This window comes from Phycodurus eques, chromosome 1 (genome assembly GCF_024500275.1).
Source record: "Phycodurus eques isolate BA_2022a chromosome 1, UOR_Pequ_1.1, whole genome shotgun sequence".
Lineage (NCBI taxonomy): Eukaryota > Metazoa > Chordata > Actinopteri > Syngnathiformes > Syngnathidae > Phycodurus > Phycodurus eques.
In genome coordinates this window covers 34,749,234-34,762,786 of record NC_084525.1, presented here as the reverse complement: position 1 = coordinate 34,762,786, position 13,553 = coordinate 34,749,234, and the positions used below count along the sequence as shown (strand labels likewise).

At 42.5% G+C, this 13,553-nt stretch overlaps 1 protein-coding gene across 1 annotated transcript in view; it reads right to left on the bottom strand.

Moving 5' to 3' along the window:
• Positions 1-1,799: 1,799 nt before the first annotated feature.
• The window catches only part of LOC133409526 (adenylate cyclase type 6-like), a 58,823-nt gene continuing 47,069 nt past the window's right edge, over positions 1,800-13,553 (bottom strand). Inside the window, 11 exon segments of the mRNA XM_061689654.1 lie at positions 1,800-5,047; positions 6,057-6,181; positions 6,265-6,469; positions 6,554-6,817; positions 7,998-8,130; positions 8,218-8,247; positions 8,335-8,361; positions 8,668-8,843; positions 8,979-9,137; positions 9,219-9,335; positions 9,408-9,495. Of these exon segments, the coding sequence (XP_061545638.1) occupies positions 4,919-5,047; positions 6,057-6,181; positions 6,265-6,469; positions 6,554-6,817; positions 7,998-8,130; positions 8,218-8,247; positions 8,335-8,361; positions 8,668-8,843; positions 8,979-9,137; positions 9,219-9,335; positions 9,408-9,495 (1,453 nt within the window). The 3' untranslated portion in view covers positions 1,800-4,918.

The window sequence follows — 13,553 nt, the reverse complement described above, 5'->3', positions numbered from 1 at the left end:
GGTGCACGCTGATGCCATAGGCAAATGAATTATATACAATGGTTTTAGCCAACAGTGTTTTCTTGTGAACGGTAGTGAATGCAACAAAAGAGACATTTAGCACATAAAAAACTGTCTAACAAAAAGGCCTATTTGGAGCTGGATGTATGTGACTAAAATGAACAGTGACATTAAAAATCCTTGCCTGGAATCTTTCATGTCTCAAGGAGGAGCCTAAAAACCACAGTAGATTTATAATGTGTTTTCAGATGGGTCTTAAGTTCTTCCTTTTGGAAATGGCACAAGTCTGACAAGAATGAGGAAATGAATTTCACAAAGTGTTTCATCATGTACTAAGTTGAGTTAATAATGGTTGACTGTTGCTACAGCCTCTATTCATCCTTAGATTCTTGCAGCTGGTTCAGTATATTCCAAATACCACTCAGTACAAAGTGAAAGATATTAGAAGATACCTGTCATTAACGAAAATAATGTAACTCTGGCATTGTTAAAGATTGTCCAGAAAATAAATTCAGTGAGACAATGAGTGGTATAAAACATCAGCACACTAGATGGGCGGTGGGCGGTTATTCTTGTGTATGCGCTTCAGTGCACTCCATGTTGCCTAACCGGTAAATCATGTAAACTACCTGCCATTTTGCTGTTATCACACAAGGTCAATTGTTGCAACTGCACCTATTATTTGTATATACTGAGTCTGTGGCTTAAAGCATTTAGTTGTTTGAGGAACAAGCAATCATACACTGTGTATGTAGGCTAATGCACTGCTGGGACATAATTAGGTCTTCATTGACTGACTACTGTAGACTAGGTCAAACATGTAGCAGATGCAAATGTGATGCAACACATGGAAAAATGACCGTTTTTATAATTATCTATTTAGATCACATTTAAAAATGTGCCATACTCCTGCACAATCTAATCAGATTTAAGAGCTGTATAAAAAAGTGCCTTTACTGAGGTACCAAAGGCTACAAAGCTCCACATTAATTGTCAGACAGGGGGAAGACAACAACCAGAACACACACCCATGACACCCACATTCTCTGTGTGTGCAATGTCTCTGACAACCACTACTACAACTACTGATGAACTGGTTTTATATAGAGCTTTTCTATATATGCAAAAGACTAAAACAGTAATACAATGTCTCCATTACGGTGACTTAAGTTAATTCTGTTTCAGAAGCAAAAATGGTTTCCTCCACTTTCTGATCCAGTTCAAGTTTCAATTTGTCAACAAATCTGTTATGGTTTGAACCCAAATATGTTAGATTGGACCCAAAAGCAGACTGAGACAGAAGAAGTCGTGGGAAGGAGTTTTATTGTAATCTGTGCGTGGTCCAGAATCCAGAGGCGTGAGGGTGATCCATGGGAGCAGGAGAGTGTAGGAGGTTGACGATTGAGCAGGTAAGTGAGTTTGGCAGTGTGGTGGAGGCGGGCGACGTAGCAGGAGACACTGAAAGGCACTGGAGAAGGAGGAGAAGAGGGTCACTGCAAGCACTGGAAGTTAAGTAACTTTGTTCAATACTCAAGCAAAGAGTCGGCCGGTGTACCACAGAGATGTGGGAATACTCTGGCGCTGGAACACTGGGATTGCCAGGCTTAAGTGCAGGCTCTGATGAGTGCTGCTGGAAACCAGGTGCGTAGTCGAGGATGAGAACAGTGCTAGAGAGGGAGGGAGAGGAACAGTGCAACATGCTTTGCAGAGGTGGCTCAGAGTGCTGATCACAATATCACAACAATAATCCGAAAGTAACTGCTATGAAATTTGTCAGCTGACTACAAATTGCTCTCATTTTGGTTCTGAATGGGGAAATGGGATCCAACTGCTGTTCAGTGCAGGGGCAAATATATTCTAGTGAGTTACAGGGTCTTGGCTCACCCCAAAATCCAGAAATGTTCTTAAATCTTTGCCTTTCCACCTCGAACAGATTTTTTTTTTCATAATAACTGATGGATTTGTTTTAGAATGTTTAATACATAATAAAGTCGAAGAATTTGACAGTAGCCCTCGCATCACTCAATTTTTCATAATGTGGCTCTCAGAGGAAAAATCTGCGGACACCCCTGGCTTAAATCAGTTAACTCATGGATGGCATAGGTGCCCCCTGCAGGAAATAATAGCTTCTTTTGACTGCTTTCAAATTTCGTTACAAAACATGTTTAAATGTCTTATTAAAGGAGTTGTGCAGGTGTAATTCAATAAGAAAATGTGTGAATAAACACTAGGTCTAGCATTTTTCACCACAATTAACACATTTATGCAGCACATATAGAAACATGAGTAAGTAAAAGTATACAGATGAGCCATTGATTTCTTTTTAAATGTTCTTTCTTCAAGGGGAAATTTTATTTTTCTCTTTGTCATAGTCCTCAACTCTTCTTGTCATCAGGCTGTAGCAAAACACGCCCCTCTCAGCTCCTCCAATGCAGAAAAAGTACAAATAAAACAACAAATTAAACAAAACAAGTACGGAAGGATATTTATCAGGCCTGAGCAAAAACACTTTTGCAGTTGTGTGTGGGCAACCTTCCTCTCCTGGTACCCCAAAACATCCCAAGAGTTTAACAATTAACAAAAGTCCATGGACAACCAGTAGGAATAGAATACATACAATGCACATTTTTATAAATGTATATCCATTCTATAAACTCTTTGTCCATTCCATAAACTCTATGCTCATATGAATCACTCTTTACTGGTCACCGTTCACTAGTTGGTGTTCTCCGTTACATTGCTGCCTTCTGGTGCTTCTGCCACACCTGAGCGCAAACATCTTCACACAGCAGGGACCAAAAGCACAATGCTGCGTGAGCTGGCTTTGGTACGAACTGCTTGTCGCCGTTGAGTGTGGCAAAAAAGGTGGGTGATGACCTGTTGCGCGGAGAATATTCTCAACAAGCCCTTATTCTTTTCTTTCCATCAGCAGTCCAGAAAGGGCCAACAGGCACAGTTCCTGTATAGTGTTATTCTAATATATGCTTTATATTAACTTAAGGCAATCAAACTCAGCCGTCAGCACAAATGTTCCTGAAAGACTGGGAAAATAATAGAAGAACTGAAAAAATGTGTGTAGCCTTCAACTTCCCCCTCGTCCACTCACCACATAGTGGTATAATACCAGGAAATATACTAGGTACGTTCTGTGTGGACAGGAGACATCACTTAAAAGCCTGGCTGAGATTTACAATACTGCGGGAGTGTCATAAGAACATTTAAATGAAGAAGAAGCACAGTGAATCCTTCAAAAATGTGTTCACTGCTATGCTTATGGGATGACACACCAACTGGGCTCTGCTGCAAACGCAGCCAAGTTATTACTTGCTGTACATGATTGCACCAATGGCCAGTGGAAATACTGTATTGTATATTAGGACTGAATAGCAGAATTCAGTGACTGCGGTTGAACAGTTGCTAAGCTTGAGCTTTACCATTGGTGTTTAACAAGAAAGCGTGCTGGTCTTTGATCCTTTTTCACTGGAACTGAATCATCATAAGCATTATAATTAATCATAATCATCATAATAATAACAACATTAAGAATATACAAATGATGGATACAGAAGTGGTACAAATTACCCCACGTTAAAACAAACAAAAATGAACTGAAGATACCACAATAAGACATGCTTCAAAGCAGTTATGTTTGGCAAGAAAGCAGTTTTGCTGTAGAATAAAAACCTCACAGTGAAAATAGTTATGCCCCTCCAGGATTACAAAGCACAGTATTCAGTCAAAGCAATATATATTTCTTTTCTTCATCTTGTTCTTAAATCAGGCTGCGCCAAAGTTTTCTCCCTGATTCCTTCCGATCAGCTTTCTAACTAAGTTCCTCCATTTCCATTCGCACCAAAAATACGCCTCCAAAAGGGGAAGGAGTGGTTGACATACTGTTACGGCTTAAACCAGCTGGATAGTGGTGGCTCAAATGCTGAAAAAGCAATCAATGTGTTGTGAAACAAGAGCTTAAACACAGCTGAAGCTACTTGTACTCCTCAAAAGAGCGCGCGCGCACACACACACACACACACTCACACAAAGAGATTTCAAATACAGCCTTCTTCAAAACATCCTTAGTCGTCTTTAGTCATCTAAAGGTTGAGGGCACTATTATAATTTAGAGTTAATGCGCTTTGCTGCCGCAATGACAGACAAAAATAAATACTTTTTTTTTTTTTTTACATATTTTATGAAAACAATGAAGCAGTTTTTACTGCCAGCAGCTGGGCAAGAAGACAGAAGTTTCAGGCCTTACAAATAGGCGACCATCATTGCTGACTTTCGCCAGAACATGTCACATAACATGTCTTGCCTTGCTTTTAGTAAATACTTTAGTCTTTGGTCAATATAGTCCTCTTCATTTTATACTTATATTCATACACAAATATACATGTACATACACATTTATTATCGTGTAGTAAACTGGATATTTGTGCACGCACTTTATGTATTCACACGTTTTTATAAAGGACCTTTTGCACAATACATTTGAAATTGAAATAAATAATTTGGAACTAAAATACTAATCCCGCTTCTTAATTCATGTAAAACCAAAATGAAGATGTAAAAGAAAGTAGCCTTATGTACAGCGTTAAATCTTCTTTTGACACAGGCTAAAAGGCATTGATTTAAATAAACAGACTTTGCATCTTTCAAGAAGCCTGAGAGAGGCCAAACATGAGAAAAACAGCTGTCCTTCGGGTTGTAAGACTGCCAAAATGGCCATCAATTGGGACATGGTTTTTTTCTTCAAGAACATGTTTCCATTGAAAGTCCGACATGTTCCTCCTGCTCCCCTCCTTGCCTGGGATTCAAGTGATGGCATTTCCCGTTGTTTTAGCCATTTGCACACCCTGTGAGTCCTCACTCAGTGGTGCTGTGTCCCTGCAGTAGCCACCTGCTGTTGCCGTGGCTGCTAACTGTTGGGTGGCCCATCATTGAGGAAGTAGGTTGTCATTTCCCCTTTACCTTTGACCTTAACAACCCCACGACACTCCAGCACGTACCCTTTACTTGCCAGCACCTGGTGGAGGTCTGTCGTTACCTAAGAATGGTGTGAGACAAAACAGAGCGACATGAAGCTGAAACGTTTAGCAAATAAAGGTCAATTATGGAGAGTGTTAGATGAATTTTGAAAAAGTGCTCAAGTCCAATAAAACTTGTATCAATCGTCAACAGCACTTGTCCTCAATAGAGTCGTGGGTGGGCTGGGGCTGATCCCAGTTGACTTTGGGCGAGAGGCAGGGTACAACATGGACTGGTTGCCAGTCAGCACAGGGCACATGCAAGGTATGTCAGAAATGTTCCAGGACAAGTCTCACAAAGGATATATTTTACATCCAAACTTCCAAACTACAGACTACAGGTTTCAGTGTGGGTCAGGGAATCAAGAAGCATGTCTACAAAGAGATCTTGGCTTTTTGCTTCGCTCAGCGCACAAGAGGAGGTGAGAGTTGTGGCAGGAGAACTCGTGGTTCAACGCGACTTCTTGAGAAGAACATTGCCGTGCTGGAGCAACCTCCCGACTCAAGTTCAAGGGGGTCATCACGGGGACCTAAAATGTGGCAGAGAAGGCTGGGAAAGTGCGTTAGACTCCAGGTGAATTAATTCGAAGGAGAAAAATTATAGGTGGGACTTTGGATTTAAATATACTGTATATATTTTGTGACACCAGTCAGAACATTTCTGACACACCTAATGGTTTCACGCCCACATTCACTCCAATGGACAATTTAAGGACTTGAATTAACCTAACATGGAAGTTTTGGGAATGTGTTAGGAAGCTGACCCAAACACAGGGTGTGAACATGTAAACTCCACACAGAAAGACGTGAGCTGAGATTTGAACCCCGAGCCTCAGAACTGTGAGACAGACGTGCTAACCACTCGTCAAATTTATTTTAAAATCAGGTCCAACTAATTCCAGCAAGGAGAAATTAAAAATGTATCCCAAATAAGAGATCACTTGTAGGTATTGATTAAATATTGAAATGGTAAACGTCCTGCTATTGGCAGCACCAGGCCTACATGACCAGCAGAAGCATGCAACCCACCTGTATGCAGTCTGGTACACCTGTGCTGTCCATGCGACTGGCGACATTGACAGTATTTCCCCAAATATCATATTGAGGCTTTCGTGCGCCAATGACCCCTGCTACCACTGGTCCAATGTTCAGGCCTGGATATTTAAAAAAAAAAAAAAAAAGCACAAACTGTTTATTGCTATACTGGAGACACAAAAAGACAATCTCATCTCTTTACCTATCTTCATCTGGAAGTTGTTGAAGGAATGCTCATTGATGTATTTCATCTGCTCCCTGAGTCTCATTGCGTAATCAGCCAGTGCAGTAATGTGGGTTCGACCCTCTTTGTCATAAGTGGAGTCATTTAGGCCGGAAGCGGCCATGTAGGTGGAACCAATGGTCTTGATCTTCTCCAGCTGCCTGTATTTCTCCTCACTGATTATCTGCCAATATATGACCCAGAGCAAAGGTGAAACCTGTACTTTCACTGTATCTTGAAGCACACTAAGCCTTGCAGATATTCGCACCTCATCAAAGTCAGCAATGATCTCATTGAGCAGACGCAGACACTCCACCCCCTCGTTGTTGGCCTCCAGTTCTACGTAGAACTCCGAGAAATTGCTTATGGAGGCAAACATGACCGCCACACACTCACAGGACTGGTAGTACAGCTCGTCATTCCGCCGCTCACGTGCCAAGAAGTGAGCAGCCACGTCTTTGGGCAGAATATTGTGGAGGAGGCGACGATTGTAGGCTTGCAGTTCCTCCATCTCCTCCTTTTCTTCAGTGGCCTGAGAGTGAAGGTTCTTTATTAGTTACATTGATATTTGATATGTCAATTTAAAGTGTTTTAGCCTTGCAAGGGATGTTTCACAAATGTATCTTGTCAAGCTTCAGTCTGATGCAATTGTGGATAGAGGTTGAAGCTCTGGGTGTGGTTTAGTTGTGGCACAGGCAAGAAATAAAGATTTAGAATTAGAATCTAGCCTGTATTTTGTCACTGTCAGAGCGGGATAATATTATTAGAGGATATAACTTCTGTGCCAGCATCAGATTAGTTGTTGCCTGCAACCTACGAAATAGATGAAAGCGTGACAATCATATTTATTTCATCTGATTGGATCGTAATGATGTGACAGCCTGAATGCTGCACCAATCATTACCCATGATTTCTTTTTCTTTTCTATTTGCAATTTGCCATATGGATTAGGGAAAGAAACTCTCCCAACAAATTTATCTGACATGTCAAACTGGTGTGTGGTGAAATCATAACAAATTAAAGCTGTCAGCAGCAATGAAAGGGAACTTGGACCTCCACAACCATCAGGTAGGGGCATGGGAAAGTTGAGAGGTTTGCCAGGCAGAGGACTACATGTGAGTAAACAGAGTTTGAATGAAATCAGAGCATCAGGGGCGCCTATGAATCTCCTTCATACCACACAAAAGGTTTTGTCCAGTTCTGACTTTGTGGAGGTGAGTTTTACATTTTCTGGCGAATCATCAAACAAAACTCAATTTTGCATCATCAATTAATCTGGCTAGTATTTATGGTTCAAGTTTGGTCCCAGTGGGACAAAATATCTGGTACAAGTTTACATTTGAAGGACCCCGGGAAATGGCCAAAATGACCATAAATTGCCACTTCAAACCAAAATGGCTGACTTCCTGTGTCCTTCCTGACATCAAGGTTTCTAAGTTATGAACGGCGAGCAAATACCGAGTTTGCAGAGCCGCATAAGAATGGCATGCTCAGTTACCACCGTACTTACTGTTTTCTATTTGATTGTTTCATATTTAACGGCCTCAAAGTGTTTTTCATGCAAATATTCAGTAGTTAACGGCGCTTTTCGACTTACAAATTCGGATTTGGTCGCAGTAGGAGCGACGGAATTTTGCGAGGACCACGAGCGCATTGATGGGCAACTTTCTTGAAATGTTATCATGTTGCCCTCTAGTGGGCAAAAGAGATACCTGTAATTTCCACAGGAAGTCGAGGCGTGCAGTTGATTCCACCTGCTGTGCGTGCAGGTACAGTGCCAGCACAAAGACTGTGAGGATCACTGGCGTCATGACCCTCAGGGACACTTTGGTCACAACAAACGGGCTGCAAAGGGGCAGACATGTTACAAGGCCGCGGATTAAGCTGACAGTGGAAATAATAGAAACATAAAATGGAATTGAGGAAACTTACCATTGGCTTGTAGTCTCATTGAAACTGGACCTAATTTATGAACACATGGAAATCAGGTCTTGTAACGCAGGTAAGAATAAACTTTAATTTCATCAGTATTAGAATGTTAATACGTACCACTGAGTGCTTGTTTCATTTAGATCGCTAAAATGAAAGCAGAGAAAGATTAGAAATAATAAAACTTCATAATTATATCTTCTTTAAGAAATGAGTAACAACCAAGGTCTTGGTTGACGCTAATGCAACCGACATAGTAGGCCCCTACTTGTGACCAAAAAAAAAAAAAAAAAAAGACCCGTTCAATTACAGTGGTTTGTGTTGAGTTTTTAAAATGATTAATTTTGCCTTGAACCATGAAAATGAAATTTGAGGAACAATTGGAACAACATGCATGCACACAATGAAACTCCATCCTGGTCATCCCAGGTGGGCCCCTTGTGTGGCACTTACATGGCGTTGGAGGTGACAAAGAGGTCTGCATTGTCGAACAGTGCTACTTGTGGCCACTCAACCAGCAGCAGGAAGGTGAGCTGGATGAGCAGCATCAGTGCCAACTTCCCAATGCTGCTGATCTGCAGGAACACTGAGCAGGCCAACAGCGTCAGCAGCACACTGTAGCTGAAGTACTGCCACAAACAGGAAAGCATCATTAACTAAAGCGCTCACAATTGCAAATGAGACATTAGCTCACACAGTGGCATCTAGAACGAAAGTGGTTACTTGGAGACGCACAATCGACTCGCAGTGGAGTCACTGCTCACCTCAGGAAAGGGGCAGGAAGGGCCTTGACCGGGACAGATCTCGAGACCACCTTCAACGGACACATTCAATCGGCGGATCACACAGGGTGTCACCATGGCCGTAGAGGTGTTTGACTTCTCCGCAACACACTCCACTAAGCTCTTGGTGTCACACGCAAACTACAACAAAGCAAAAGACAAATGTTTCCAGTATGGATTTTTGGGGGGCAAGGGTGGGGGGTCCTTTTCTTTCAATCATACCATGTTGACAAAGGCAGAGATGAAGACGAGGATAATGGTAAACACTCCAACCAGAGTGCTGTTGGTGCGAGACTGGACAATCTTCTTTGAAACTGTCTGCATTGCAGCAGGAAAGAGCTGCGAGACAAACAAGTTATCATGAAATGTAAAAATCCACAGTGGAGAAAATGTACGTTTTGACTCTACTACCTTTATGCAAGAGTATATGGCACAGATGAAAAGGATGTTTGCCAGGATGATGAATATACTGATGTAGATTCCCAGCATGACTGGAGTGCTGCAAGAAAGAGTACGGTTGGAGAAACATTTAGGATGATTCTTCTGCTTTTATCTCAACTACTGTATTTCCTCATACAGTGGCAGGGGGTGTTTTACTCAACGGCAGAAAGGAGTTTGCCTCCCTTAGGGACGAGGTGTTTATTAAGAAGCAGGCCTTGACTTGTGCAACCACCCATTCATATTCTACACCGCTAGTCCTGTTCAGGGTAGCGGGCAGCTGGAGCCTGTCCCAGCTGGCATAGGGCCAAAGGCAGACTCCAACCTGGACTGGTGGTCACCAATCACTGTTGCTGCATACTCGACATGATAATCTTTTAAAAATATTTTTAAATTGTTCATAGGTGTGAATAAAAGTATGAATGGTTGTTTGTCTGTCGGTGGCCTGCGATCGGCTGGCGACCAGTCCAGGGTGCACTCCGCCTCTTGCCCAAAGTCAGCTGGGACAGAATTTAGCTCACAGCGACAAGCAGTATAGAAAACGGATGTCGTTAAAAATGTTAAAAAAAGATTATCATGTCGAGTACCCAGCGACAGTAAGTAAGCAGACTGGACAGAGGTAGACTGGGTAGAACTAATCTGAAGGCTCCCGGGAACATACACTGCGGAGCAAACACAGATGCACCTGAGACACTCATTGCCAGAAAAGTCTCCACATAATATATGGTCATCTTTAATACTGCACAGTGAGTAGTAAGTGGCAAGACTCCCCACTTGTGTGAACAATAGTTGAAGTCATTTCCGTTACTACACTTTTATTTTTTTCTTTGGGCCAAAAAAGAAGGTACCGTATTTTCACGACCATAAGGCGCACTTAAAAGTCGTACATTTTCTCCAAAATGGACAGGGCGCTTTATAATGCGGCGCGCCTTATGTGTGAACCGAGTTCCAAAATCTATAAATGTTGTTGTGTGATGAGCGCTCCGCTCGACTGACTGGGAACATTTCCTGCCGACACGCTGCTTATATAGAGGAAGAGCGGACGTGGCTGAGGATGTAAAGGGGGAAGGGTGCGCGTGAAGGAGGACGCTAAAGGCACGCCCCAGTAGGTATATAGCGCCAGTTAAGCCAGCCTCCACTCGTAAAGTAGCAATCAAGCCAGCCGCCCCTAATTTTGTTCATACGAGGCATTACGGTAATAAGTCGCCAACTCGCGGCGAAAGCCACCTTCAAAATAAAAGCTTCCCAATAATACGGACGTCAGTGCTCTTCGGGTAAGGAATGCAACCAGCAAGGTTAATTTGAATCTTGAGATGCATTAAAAAATGTAGTTTATTAGTTTATTAGGCGGCTGGCTTGACTGCTACTTTACGAGTGGAGGCTGGCTTGACCGCAGTCAAAAACTGCACCTACGAAGAGACACGCGTACGAAGCACAGTTTAAACTGCAAGCTATCAGCTACGCGGCGGAACATGGGAATCGAGCAGCCGCGAGAGAATTCAAGATCAACGAATCCATGGTTCGTAAGTGGAGGAAGCAGGACAACGAGCTTCGCCAAGCAAGAAGTTTCCGCGGAAAAAAAAGAAAACCAAAACCCGGAGACAAGGCGAGGTGGCCTGAGTTGGATTAATGAGCAAAGAACTGCCAGGAGAGGCGTCTCTACAGTCACCATTCGACTGAGTGCAATAACTGGGAGCTTGCCATCATTCGGGGAGGCTTGACGAATCACTGGACATCCGTGTAAACAGGGCGTTCAAAGTGAAGTGAGCGGCGTGGGAGCCATGGATGACAGATGGCGAACACAGTTTTACTAAGACTAGGAGGCAGCGCCGGGCGAGTTACGGCACAATTTGTGGATGGATTGTGGATGCTTGTTCGAGCTTTCGCACGGCAACGAGACTGACTCGAACCTGTCGTGTTTGATTGAGAACTTGCCCAGCTGTTCATTTCGGATACAGAAGATGAGGACTTTGATGGATTTGTGTATGAGGATTGATCAAAAAATAACGTGAGTACATTGTTAAATACTTCAATAAAGTACAACCGAACTCAGTTTTGCTCCCGCTGCCTTTTTAAAAACATTGTTGCATGCATGCTACCGTATGTTTTAAGATAGCGTATGTTTTACCATGCCTGCGCCCAATAATACGGTGCACCTTATGTATGTGTTAAATACAGAAATAGACCCCGTAACTGAGACTGCGGCAGCCTTATGGTCGTGAAAATACGGTATATATTTTAGGAGAGGCTATTCTTTGTTTCAAGTCAACAACACATTCAGCGATTGACACACACACGCTATGAGAGTGAAGGCCACTATTTTAGAAAGTATGATCACTGTGTGAAAGCTGTCAGTCAGACTCACAGGCGTTTGAACCAGGATAAAAGGTCTTGTCATAAATTGTTTCATCAAAGCGGAGGTAATCCCTGGACACCAAAACATTCTGTTATAGTGTAAATGTCCATATCTTCTTTATCTGACACAGTTTACTGAAATCTACGAAGTCTTTATTCTAAAAAAAATACTAGCACCACATAGTCTTGCATAGTAAGCCGCCATTTTTACATCAATCCGTGTGCAAAAATTGCAGGAATGCAGTGAGGCCGGTAACGCGTTAGTCCCACGACAGTGACGTCGTACGTAAACTAACGCGTTACTTTTTATATTAGAGTAGTCAGATTACAGTCACTTTGATTTGGATGCCAATAGTTACTTTTTACGTTCATGAGAACCACATTTTTTCATGCTTTTAGATACTACTTTTCCAGGTAACTGTGGCAACGCGGCAGGAATGTGACGTAACAGTGTCCCTCATTGTGGATAAAGGGAGGAAGTGACGTCACAGCCAATGTAGCTACAAGCTAGCGTGTTCCCTTCCATTTGAGCAAAAATGGAATGGATGAACTGCAACTGTGTCAGGTTGTCAGCATTAAAGGTAGTGTACAGATTCCTTTTCGCCTTTCAGACTGCCTCCGAAAAGTAGTCCGCTGGCTGTTTCAAGCCTACCAGGCGTGGGCAGCTAGCTGATAACGCTAGCGAGCTCGCGCCATATTCTACCATTTAATCATTGACAGTGTCATAAATTCTATTTTTTTTTAGCGTATTAAATTAGTGATTGAACATGATTTTGAAACGGTGTTGTGTTGATGTTGGTGACAACATATAAACTGCGGCCAGGACAGGATTCAGTCAAGGAGTCGAGGTCGGCCGGCTTCATTGTTTGTGCCTGAAGACTTCGACAAGTTGGGGAGGCCAACTTCAAAAAGCCCCACCGATAATACATTGGACATCAATACCCACTAAGGCTTATATTTTGAAGTTGGCCACCGCGACGCGTTGGTGTTGTCCGGCATATTAATGTGGTGCTTAGCATGAACAATTGTTGTTACAGCTTGCGTGACTTTGACTTTTTGACTGGAGCCAGAGGTTGATTACATCAGGGTTTAAACCCAAACTTGCTAAAATATTTAGCCCGCCCGATATCCTGATTTCAGGTTTGGTCACGTGACATTCACGAGGGACGTTAATTTCAGTCGACAGCAGAGGGCGATATTCCCACCCTGGAATAGGTGAAAATTGATGAATTTATCAGTTTAATTCCTATTCCACAAACGCAATACGAATCAGAATACCGTGTTAAGACTAGTGGCGGTCCATATAACATATTCTTGCCCAAACAATTTTGCCTTTAATCAAACACTGAACTGCCACAAAAACAGCATTCGATGATGAGAAGAATGGAGTACTCGGTTGAAGAGAGGAGCCTTATTTGGACATCCATGCACGTCACCAAACCTTGACCTATTCGGCAAGTATTCGGCTGAGCGTCACCACTCAAACGTTTGTATTTGGTTTCCCTAAAAATTGGGTCATTAAATGTTAGTCAGAGGAGCGCAATGTGTCCTGCTGGTTACATATTGTGTGAAGGGGAACAAATGGGGCCTGTGTTCTGGCAACAGTACAGCGTGTGTGAAGAGTGACATTTGTGGCGGCGAGTCAAGTTTTTTTTTTTTTTTTTTAGATTTTCAGTCACACCCTCACACTGCAGTCTGTGTACATTCTGCCAATACAACTACCATATCAAACAAAGATGGGACTAGCTTCTTCTTGAAGAAAAA